The sequence below is a fragment of the Micropterus salmoides genome, unplaced genomic scaffold, assembly GCF_014851395.1.
Source record: "Micropterus salmoides isolate LMB-PRFRI ecotype aquatic unplaced genomic scaffold, ASM1485139v1 Ms_hic_scaffold_5, whole genome shotgun sequence".
In the NCBI taxonomy this organism is placed as follows: domain Eukaryota; kingdom Metazoa; phylum Chordata; class Actinopteri; order Centrarchiformes; family Centrarchidae; genus Micropterus; species Micropterus salmoides.
The window spans coordinates 18108748-18120512 of NW_024044237.1; the positions used below are offsets into that span (position 1 = coordinate 18108748).

The following is an 11765-nucleotide window of genomic DNA, read 5'->3' on the forward strand; positions in this document are numbered from 1 at the left end:
TCCTAAAACCAGACTGAAACTTTTCAAATATTTTGTTATTTTCCAGTACAGTGAGCAGCTGTTTGGACACAATTCTTTCTAGAATCTTTGCAATAAAAGGCAGTTTTAAAATTGGTCTAAACTTTTGATGGAGGGAGGGATCTAAACCAGGTTTCTTTAAAAGTGGGTTCACGCAAGCCTTTTTAAAATAATCAGGGACACAACCAGTAGATAGGGAGCTGTTGAAAACAGAGATCAAATGGGGCCCAACAGAATCTATTACTTTTAGTAAAAACTTTGTAGGTATTACATCAAGTGGGCTGGAGGACACTCTCATTTGTGATACTGTTTTTAAAAGCTCAGACAAGTCGATGGGATAAAACTGGTTAAAACTCTCTTGTTGCTGGTGAGGAACCTCTGAGTAAGAGGCCACGGGGGTAATAGAGGCTCTGATTGACACCACCTTATTGGTAAAATAAGATAAAAACAATTCACAGTCATCATTACTTCCAGCTGAGGCACAAGGGGGGTTGGGTTTACCAGCTGATCCACAGTCTTAAACAGAAACCTGGGATTGTGTTTATGTGTAGTAATGAGTTCAGAAAAATAGTGTGTTCTCACATCCTTAACCATGTTATTGTAGTTAATTAATAAATCCTTCAGACTGAGGTAATGGACTTGGAGACTGGATTTTTTCCATCTGCGCTCTGCTTTCCTGCATTCCCTTTTTAGGCTGCGAATGCTGTCATTTATCCAGGGTTGCTTACTAGCTTTAGACGTAGGCCTAACCTTTAGAGGAGCAGTAATATTTAGTGACGACAAGCAGATATGATTGAAGTGATCGACCAGATTGTTGGTGTTGGAATCAGACAGGTGTTGGCTTTGGCTCTGAAAGAATGCGCAAAACTTTGAAACACTTTGTTCATTAAAGATGAGAGAACACACGGAGCTTGGTGAGGCGGCATGAGTAACAGGCAAATCACAGCTAAAAACAATACATCTGTGGTCAGATATGGTCATGTCCACCAATTCCACAGAGGAAATGCTGACACCCAGGGTAAAAACCAAGTCCAGTGTATGACCACGGTTATGTGTTTGCCCTTTGACATGTTGTTTGAAGTTAAAAGAAGTGGCCATATTATTTAAGTTAGTTGCATTAACATTGTTGGGGTCATCAACATGAATATTAAAATTGCCACAAAGAACAATTCTGTCATAATTTAAAACCAGAGTAGATAAAAATTCAGGAAGTTCTCATAAAAATCCTCCAGGCGGTTTTGGGGGGCGATAAATTATAACAAATATGATTGCAGCCCTCCAAGTTTAAGAGTGAGAACTTCAAAGGAGTTAAATTCATCACAGCGTACTTGATGACATTTAAAATTTTTCCTATACACGCTCACTAGCCCACCACCACGACCACTGACCCTCGGTTGACTAAAACAATCCTATTGAGGCGGACACAGTTCAGCTAGCTGGCTATAGTCATTCATCTGCAACCAGGATTCAGTTAAAAACATAAAATCTAGATTTGCAGACAAGATAAAATTATTTAAGATAAAAGTCTTACTTGAAAGTGATCTCACATTGAAGAGAGCCATTTTAAATGAGTTTGTTCTGGGTGCTGGAGTGCTGGGTGCAGTTGTCCTAATCCTTAAGAGATTACTATTATTTCTGTGTGGGATGTGCACATTTTACTGGTCTATGCGTGATGATGACAGGAATAGAAGTCTTTGGAACAGCGCTGGGAGCAGACAGTTTTACATGCCAGCAGGTGGAGACAGTTCTCAGTGGCAGTGAGGCAGAGATCTGTTCAGTGACCGGTGGTGTGTCCAGGTGTGCTGCATGAATGATTAGTCATTCACGAAAGTCATGTGTGGACCGCACCACATGCTGTATGTGAGCAGCTAACATTTCTGAGCCCCGTTTGTTTGGGTGAAGTCTGTCTGTCTTAAAAAAAGAGACATTCTTTGCCAGAAAATATTAAAATTATCCACATAACACACACATGAGCCCTGCAGGCGGACTGGAGCCAGTCGTGGAGGCCAAGGAGTCTACTGAAGCCGCCAGCACCGCGACCGACTGTGGGAATGGGACTAGAGATAAAAACAGACTTTCCACACTGCTTTAAAAAGTTAAGAAGACGGTTAAAATCTGATTTTGTCAACTCAGACTGCTGAAGAGCTGTGTCATTTGTTCCCACATGGACTATCACTCTTGTGATGGAGGATTTTTTTTTTTTTAAATGTCAGCCGTGGTGGCACCGGGGAAGCAGTGAGTGGTAGCGTTAAAGAAACGGATGTTTCTGGTTATGGAGTCACCAATTATTAGTGTGGTTGGGGAGAAAAGGGGACGAGGAGATGCCGGTTGTGGGTTTCCAGAGCAGAATCTGCTTCAACACTGCGTGCGGACTGAGGATGGAGTGTGTGAGCTGCGGAGTGTTGTGTTAGAGTAGCAGTAACAGACCTGAGAGAAGGCTACCCGACGGTGCAGGGTAGAGACGGCCTCCGGAGCGTCTGAGCACAGCCTCCTTCAGGATCCTACGTCGGGAAGCGGAGGTTTTTGACCGGGATGACGGCCGCCTATCAGGCCCGGCGGCAGACCGGCGGCCCAGTGCCGGAGATGTAGCCGGTGGAGGAGATGCAACAGTGTCGGGAGGCACTGTGCGCCGAAAGAGATCCGTATCAGGGAGACTCGAAGCCGCAGGTGAATCCGCTGGATGGACCGGAGTGTCGTTACACAAGGCTGCATAGCGGTTGGAGAGGCCGATGTGCGGAGGAGAGGCAGCCCCGTCCGAGCCTCTCTTGCAGCCACGGACCACCACTTCAGCCCAGGTTGACTGATGCTTCGGAGTCGAGCAGGATGAAAGCCTGGGAAGACTAGAGGGGTCCCAAAACACGGTGTCCTGGATGTTAGCGTTTGCGCTAAGAGAAACAATCTGTTTGGCTTGTACTGACGCCACATCCATAAAACCAGTCAGCAGGGAATCTTTCTCTTTGAGTTCCTCTGAAAGTCGTCGGATGTCTTCCATAAGGTCAGCAATCTTCTTGTTCGCTTTTTTAAGGAGTATGCAGTCCTCATGGGGCAGAGTTATTTCGGCTAGCATAGTCACCGGAGCTTTGTTGCGATCAGTAGTGTTGATCGCGTTTTTACGGTCATCTAGCTTAAATTCCATGTCGGATGGCTAAAATCCTTAACCCACGTAAAACTTAAGTTAAAAACTTCAGTTAAATAAAAAGGATATAAAAAAATGTTACGAAAAAGAGTGGATTAAAACTGGATAAGAGTCCGGTTTAAGACGGAGCTTCCGACAGGTAGCCGCATGCGCAGAGTGCAAATTACGTCAGCAATTACGTCAGAGATCTTGTGACAAGATGATGCAAGGTAGTGATGGAGCAGTAGGTAAGACACATCCCTTTGGTGTGAGTGACCCGGGTTCTGTTCCCCACTGTAGCTGTTGTACGTAGCTTTGGATAAAAGCGACAGCTAAATTAATAAATGTAACTGATGTACAAACACCTGAAAGCACTTCTGAACTGGCCGTCTGTATGCTCAGTATGTTTACTGCAAGCTTACAGCGAGGGATATTCAAAACAAAGCTTTTTGCTCAGTGTTCTTTTTTTATATTGTTCCATCTACCTGACTTAACAATTTGCATATGTGGGACTTCTTATTTTAAACAATCTTTATTTGCTTATGATTCCATAAAAGTTGATTTTGTTTTATTTATTTTAATTTGTTGGTAATTTGTTCTTACTCTGCATTTAAAGCTCCCTTTTATATTATTTAAGTAAAAGTGCTGCTGATGAAATAAGATTATGCATAGTTGCTTTTTCCACAAAACACATTTTAATAGTAAAAGGAAATTTTGTTTAGCTCAAATTTCTTTGCTCAAGAGATTACTTAACACTTATATAGAGAATGTTCAACCTTATTGCAAAAAAGAATGAAAACAAATTGATTATCAAAATTGTTTCTGGTTAATTATCTGATCAAGCAGTCAATTAGTCTATTCAGATTTATGCAAGATGTGCCTTATTTTGTGTTTGTTAAATGTAGAAATGACAGAAGATATTTAAAGTGTTGATACTGATTGTTTAATAAAGAGAACTTGAATTGTAATAATGGAGTTGTGTTCATATTTTTGATGACTACTATCTGAAAATGACAATTTGTAAATTCTAATTTGAATAGTAGTAATTCTGTTGAGTGAGTTTCCATTAGCATTTGAGTGTGGCACAATAAAATTTTTTTGAGTGGATTTCCCTCAGAGTATATGTTGTGCACAATTACATTTATTGAGTACAAGATTTGTTTTTTTTGTTTTAATTTTAATAAGCCATAGTGAATCTTTGTAATTTACTATGCACAAATTAAAAGTTTTTAAAAACTGCATTATATTTAAGTTTGAGGTAATCAGTTTCCACAAATATTTTGAGTATTCTGAACTTATATGGGTTTACAGCAACAAGATGTTGACAAAATCATCACCCTATAGGCCTTCATTTAAAAGAGAAAATGTGCGTGGGGCTCATTAAGTGTAAATGTACATGGACATTCACTGCCTTGTCCGCCTGGTGTACATGATGCTTCTGTCTTTTTTTAAAATGACAGCTTGGTTTTGGTCAAGTCATGTTGTAGTAAATAGTCAAACCTCATGTTAATTATTTCTAGAGTTTCTAATTGTTTAAAAAAAATTTAATATAAAATAATCAGGAACAGTCAATCACATTACATAGCAGATGAAGATGGTAATACAATTTGACTTCATTCTACTTTTGGGGAAACCCCTTGCATACTGAACAAACTGAGGCTTAGATAAATATTATTTTGAGAGAGTAAAGACGAGCATGAGGGTATTTAAAAAGACAAATCTGTGCAATGAGATGTGAAGAATGTAGTTGTAGCAGACTAAATGTAAGTGGATAAAGCAACTTAATTTCTGTTGGATCACTCACATCACGTAAATGAAATATAGCAGCATATTATGCAATCCATGTCAACATGATAAAATACAGTGCATGAGCATAGCAAATATAAATATATACATATATGTATATACTGTTAATATATATACCTCTGTCTCCCTTTCTCTCTCTCTCTCTCTTAGCTGAAAAACAAAGTAAAATATATTCCTTGCACCTCCAATTCTCACTACATTTAAATATGAAAAGTGAACAACACTGTATAATCATTTTACATGCATCACATCCTTAGATGCCTCTGTCCTCAGGAAGTGAGTTTCCTCTAACACACATGGCTTATCTGCCATATGCCATACACAAAGGCATGATGCTATCCTGGTAAAAATATTCTTTCCACAGAGACTTGCCTATAATATTACCTTTAGTGAAAATGGGACCAGAGAGTGTTTGTCATAAATGACAGATATTCTTTATAATTTTGCACACAAATGTGTTTGTACTTTTGATTGCTGTCTTAGTTTTGTGACATGAATCTATTCACCATAATACAAGCAAATATGGCTAATTTATGTAAAAAGCCTTGAGATTAGGAAGCAGATGGCGTTTTGCCATAGAGGAATCAGTTTTAGCATGGCTTTAAACTGAATATGTTATTGTGGGAAAACTGAACATCTTTGTCCGAAAACACAGGGGATCTCTTCCACAAACATTAAAAAAATACATGTGTGAATTCTGCTAAATGTCAGTTGTAAGGGCAGAAAATTGTTTTCTTCTTACACTTATCATCTTTCATGCAAGTACTTATAAGAGTACTATTTTTCTCCTTTTATTATGTCTTATATATTGTTTTAAATCTTTAACCTGTTCCATCTTTATTATTGTTCTTCTTATTCCAGTCTGTCCACATGTGTGGGGTTGTTGATTGTTTTCCTCACTAGCTGTTCTTCTCCTTCAGTCAAGGACCTTTTGTTCCCCAAAACATAGATGCACAGACTGTGTAAATGATCATGCAGCCCTTTGCTCTGGGCCAGACGTTAGTGACTGTCTCATGTGAAACCACACAAAACTAATTCTGAAACAGTTACTGCACTGTGCACCCTCTCTGTCACATGGTGTCACTGTTGACCACTAAAGCATGATGACTCTCTCTCCTGGAAGTCACGACACACCCATTTATAAAGGGTGTAGGACACAGCTTTCTGGAAGATATGCTTTTAATTTTAAATTAACAACAGGACCCAAAAACATGTCCTAAAATATTTAGTCAGATCTCAAATATCAACACAAACAAGTATCTGGAGTATTGTTCCCTGCAGATGAAAGGATGAATTTTTTGGCCACTGTCTTTGTCTTGTGTGCAGTATGGCCCTGCGCATTGTCTGTGACGCGGTACTCTATAGCAGAAGAGATGGAAAGGGGTTCTGTTGTGGCTAATCTCGCTGCGGATTTGGGACTTGAGCCTGGAGGTTTGGCACAACGAGAGGTAAAACTTGATATTTTCCATAACAAAAAATATCTAGATGTCAATAAAAAAACAGGTGAGTTGTATATCGTGGAAAAGATGGACAGGGAATCTCTTTGTCCCACGAAAACAACCTCCTGTTTTCTAAAGCTTGATGTTATCATAGAAAGCCCCTTACGCATCTTCAACATTGAACTTGGAATAACGGACATAAATGATAACGCTCCACACTTTCGACGAGACAGAGTAGAGCTCGACGTTTCAGAATCGGCAACACCCGGAGAGAGATTCTCCCTGCCTAATGCTGTGGATCCAGATGTTGGCATAAATACAATTAAAACATACCAACTCAGTGTCGATGAACATTTCACCATCGAAATTCAGACGGGCAGTGATGGAACTCAATATGTTGATTTGGTGTTGACCAAGTCTTTAGACAGAGAGGAAAATGCTGTTCATAATTTAATACTGACTGCTGTGGACGGCGGGGTCCCTGTGCGCTCCGGAACTGCCAATATTATCGTTAGAGTGCAGGATTCAAACGATAATCCTCCGCGGTTTGACAAGCAGACTTACACAGTTAACATGACAGAAAATTCCCCGATCGGTACCTTAGTGATGAAGCTTAACGCTACAGATCGTGACGAGGGTCTGAATTCAGAGATACAGTACTCATTCACCCTTTACACGTCAGAAAAAACACAAGATGTATTTGCATTAAATCCTACCACAGGGGAGATAACTGTGAAGGGTACAATTGACTACGAAGATATGAAATTTTATGAGATGCACATTGAGGCCAGAGACAAAGGGACGCATCCCTTGCAGGGACAGTGTAAAGTAGTCCTCCATGTGAAGGATATGAATGACAATTATCCAGAAATTACCATACAGTCTGTTAAAAACACAGTTAATGAGAACATCCCAGTGGGAAGTGTCATTGCTCTGGTAGGAATAAATGACAGAGATACTGGCGACAATGGAAAAGTAAGCTTATCCATAAATCAGGACCTACCCTTTATTCTTAACAAGTCATCAGAAAGACCCATGCATTACAAGCTCATGGTGTCTGAGCCATTAGATCGTGAATCAATACCTGAATATGACATCATACTGATTGTGACTGATGCAGGAACACCGCCTTTATCTGATAACGAAACAATAACTCTTCATCTATTGGACGTAAATGACAACGCGCCAAAGTTCCCTCAGTCATTTTATACTATACGTGTAACGGAGAATAACGCACCTGGGGACTTGTTGAGTTCACTCTCTGCGTTTGACCCTGACCTCCATGAAAACCAGTATCTAGTTTATTTCATCCTAGAGAAGGAGATAGCCAACACCTCCATGTCCATGCTGTTCTCCATCAATCCAGAGAACGGGAACCTTTACGCACTAAAAACTTTTGACTATGAGATCGAGAAGGAGTTTCTTTTCCACATCGAGGCCAGAGACTCTGGCTCTCCTCCACTGAGCAGTAACGTGACCGTGCACATCATTATTGTGGACCAGAACGACAACGCTCCGGTTATTGTGTCTCCGTGGCGCGCGCACGGCTCTGTGGTGGAGGAAAAGATCCCCAGATCCACCGATAAAGGCTCTCTGGTTGCCAAAGTGATAGCCTTAGACACCGACTCGGTGCACAACTCTCGGATCACCTACCAGTTCCTACAGGTGACTGACGCCACCTTGTTCAGTCTGGACCAGTACAACGGAGAGATCCGGACTATGAGGATGTTCAGTTACAGAGACCCGCGCCACCAGCGACTGGTTGTTGTTGCCAAAGACAACGGGCAGCCTGCTCTGTCTGCCACAGTCACCATCAAGCTGTCCACAGTGGAGACTGCCGTGAAGGCCTACTCTGACATGACTGAGGTGCCTCTGGAATACGACATCTTTTCAGACCTAAACCTGTATTTGGTCATCGGTCTGGGCTCGGTGTCATTTCTCCTGCTCATCACCATATTGGTCACCATCGTGCTCAAGTGTCAGAAACCCAAGCCCAGCAAAGCGGCTCCTCCCTGCAGGAACAGTGTGATCAGTGAGAGGAACTCCACCATCGCAGATTCCACTCTGGTCTCCAACGATGCCTACTGGTACAGTCTGTTTCTAGCGGAGACCAGGAAAGGGAAGCTGGTGGTTAGACAGCCTGTGCCAAAGGGCTCCAGATACATCGTGTCCAGTCTACCGAGAGGCACAGGACTGACAGACACTAGCGACTCAGCTGCTTCCACTCTGCAGGTAAGAGTCCAACGTACACATTTCGTTTTATATTCATCCTTTATCAAAATTGAGTGACATTTCATTTTTACATTATCTGCGGTCATTCGACTTCCAAAGATCAGCTCATACATAGTATAAATAAATGTGATTATTGTTGTCTGCAATAACACATTTAAAGTCATATTGGTACTGATAAACTAATTTCAAAGTGCAACCGTTAAATGAATTTAAAGTGTCTTGAAAAACCTAAAGGGTGGCGCTGTTTTGTTAGTAAAATGCCAGCCAGTGAACGCCATGACAGTGAATCGATGTCATATGGGCAGATCGTGAAACAACCGGACAGCTCCGTGGTGCTGAAACTGCACTCCGAAAACGCTCTCGTCCTGTTATAATGTCGAAATATCCTCAGAATGTAATTTGTTGAATATGTTTGAGATCAAGGACATTACACCAAAATTCAACATTGCTGGAAATGCACATTATATCGTTTGAAGTGCAGTGTTCCCGCACACAACAACGAGCCCTTCTGTAACAATGCAGTCTTGTAAAAGGTACGTGCTGCTCGTTGTTCTTCTTTCCTTCGTTCATCACATATCGACTTCAGTGACCCATTATTCAATACCAGAGGAAATGAAAGAAGGATCAGTTGTAGCAAACCTTGCTACCGATCTCAGTTTGGATGTTAAAACACTGAATCAGAGGAAGATGCGTCTCGACATCATTGCAAATAAGAAATATCTGGATGTGAACAAAGAGACGGGTGAACTGTACATTGTTGAGAAGATAGACAGGGAATATATTTGTACAAAAATGCTGACATTGTGTTACTTGAAAATGGAAGTAATACTAGAAAATCCAGTACGAATTTTTAATATAGAACTAGAAATAATGGATATGAACGACAACGCCCCACAGTTTCGAAGAGACGTCATACATTTAGATATTTCCGAAGCGACGCCAAAAGGGGAGAGATTCTCTCTCAGCAATGCAGTTGATCCTGATGTTGGAAGCAATTCAGTGAAAACATATCATCTGAGTGAAAGTGCACATTTTAATATTGAAGTTCAGACCGGGAGAGATGGGTCGAAGTTTGCCGAATTAATCTTAACAAAGAATTTAGATCGAGAGCAGCAAGCTGTTCATAATTTAATACTCACAGCTGTAGATGGAGGCACACCTGCACGTTCTGGCACTGCAAGTGTTATAGTTCGTGTTTTAGACACAAATGACAACGCTCCTGCTTTTGACCAAGTGAGTTACAATCTAAAAATAATGGAAAATTCTCCCATAGGGAGCCTTGTTATTCATCTTAATGCAACAGACTTAGACGAGGGTTCAAATTCTGATATCACGTACTCATATAGTTTATATACGTCAGAGAAAACACAAGAAACATTCAACCTGAATCCTTCCACTGGTGAAATTAATGTTAAAGGAATGTTAAATTATGAGGATTTCAGGATTTATGATATGGAAGTTATAGCAACCGACAAAGGAGCCAATAGTTTGTCAGGACAATGTACCATAAAGATTCTGGTTGAAGACATGAATGATAATCACCCAGAAATATCTATTAAATCATTTCAGAGTCCAGTTAATGAAAACGTAGAATTAGACACAGTGATAGCTGTAGTTAGTGTCAGTGATAAAGACTCAGGTGACAACGGAGTGGTAGATCTGCATATTCCAGATAACATGCCTTTCAGACTGAGGGAGTCCTCTGATAACTATTATGAATTAGTAGTGTCAGAGCCGTTAGACCGCGAGAAGGTCCCAGAATATGACATCACTTTCACTGTTACAGACAGAGGTTCTCCTCCTTTATCTGACAATGAAACTATGACGTTAGAGCTGCTGGATGTGAATGACAATGTTCCACAGTTCCCTCAATCATTTTATACTATACGTGTAACGGAGAATAACGCACCTGGGGCCTTGCTGAGTTCACTCTCTGCGTTTGACCCTGACCTCCATGAAAACCAGTATCTAGTTTATTTCATCCTAGAGAAGGAGATAGCCAACACCTCCATGTCCATGCTGTTCTCCATCAATCCAGAGAACGGGAACCTTTACGCACTAAAAACTTTTGACTATGAGATCGAGAAGGAGTTTCTTTTCCACATCGAGGCCAGAGACTCTGGCTCTCCTCCACTGAGCAGTAACGTGACCGTGCACATCATTATTGTGGACCAGAACGACAACGCTCCGGTTATTGTGTCTCCGTGGCGCGCGCACGGCTCTGTGGTGGAGGAAAAGATCCCCAGATCCACCGATAAAGGCTCTCTGGTTGCCAAAGTGATAGCCTTAGACACCGACTCGGTGCACAACTCTCGGATCACCTACCAGTTCCTACAGGTGACTGACGCCACCTTGTTCAGTCTGGACCAGTACAACGGAGAGATCCGGACTATGAGGATGTTCAGTTACAGAGACCCGCGCCACCAGCGACTGGTTGTTGTTGCCAAAGACAACGGGCAGCCTGCTCTGTCTGCCACAGTCACCATCAAGCTGTCCACAGTGGAGACTGCCGTGAAGGCCTACTCTGACATGACTGAGGTGCCTCTGGAATACGACATCTTTTCAGACCTAAACCTGTATTTGGTCATCGGTCTGGGCTCGGTGTCATTTCTCCTGCTCATCACCATATTGGTCACCATCGTGCTCAAGTGTCAGAAACCCAAGCCCAGCAAAGCGGCTCCTCCCTGCAGGAACAGTGTGATCAGTGAGAGGAACTCCACCATCGCAGATTCCACTCTGGTCTCCAACGATGCCTACTGGTACAGTCTGTTTCTAGCAGAGACCAGGAAAGGGAAGCTGGTGGTTAGACAGCCTGTGCCAAAGGGCTCCAGATACATCGTGTCCAGTCTACCGAGAGGCACAGGACTGACAGACACTAGCGACTCAGCTGCTTCCACTCTGCAGGTAGGATATGACCAAAGTTAAAAATTCTCCTCTACATTCTAATGTTTATTACCATTTAACTTGTCATTTATCTATCCACAGTAGCCTATTTAAAAATATAACGTAATTTAAAGAAGGTTGAGGAAAAACTTTGACAATATAATTCCTTTGAACGATATTTGCAGCAGTCACTCATTTTGTGCTTACCATTAAACTTTAAAACATGCTTGGCTTTCTAAGCTTTCTTATTTTAAGTACAATATCGTGCAATT

General features: G+C 41.5%; 2 protein-coding genes across 2 annotated transcripts; both read left to right on the top strand.

The window, feature by feature from the left end:
- Window positions 1–6062: 6062 nt before the first annotated feature.
- On the top strand, window positions 6063–8667 carry LOC119889355 (protocadherin alpha-C2-like). The gene has a single exon (XM_038700292.1). The coding sequence runs from the start codon at window positions 6229–6231 to the stop codon at window positions 8665–8667; it is 2439 nt and encodes an 812-aa protein (XP_038556220.1). The 5' UTR covers window positions 6063–6228.
- A 247-nt stretch (window positions 8668–8914) lies between these two features.
- Window positions 8915–11550, top strand: LOC119888479 (protocadherin alpha-C2-like). The gene has a single exon (XM_038699039.1). It carries the CDS (start codon window positions 9127–9129, stop codon window positions 11533–11535), a length of 2409 nt encoding a protein of 802 aa, XP_038554967.1. The 5' UTR covers window positions 8915–9126; the 3' UTR covers window positions 11536–11550.
- The last annotated feature ends 215 nt before the right edge of the window (window positions 11551–11765 follow it).

Excerpts from the sequence above, each read along its gene's own strand:
- LOC119889355 (XM_038700292.1), top strand. The coding sequence starts at position 6,229 with ATGAATTTTTTGGCCACTGTCTTTGTCTTGTGTGCAGTATGGCCCTGC.
- LOC119888479 (XM_038699039.1), top strand. The coding sequence starts at position 9,127 with ATGCAGTCTTGTAAAAGGTACGTGCTGCTCGTTGTTCTTCTTTCCTTC.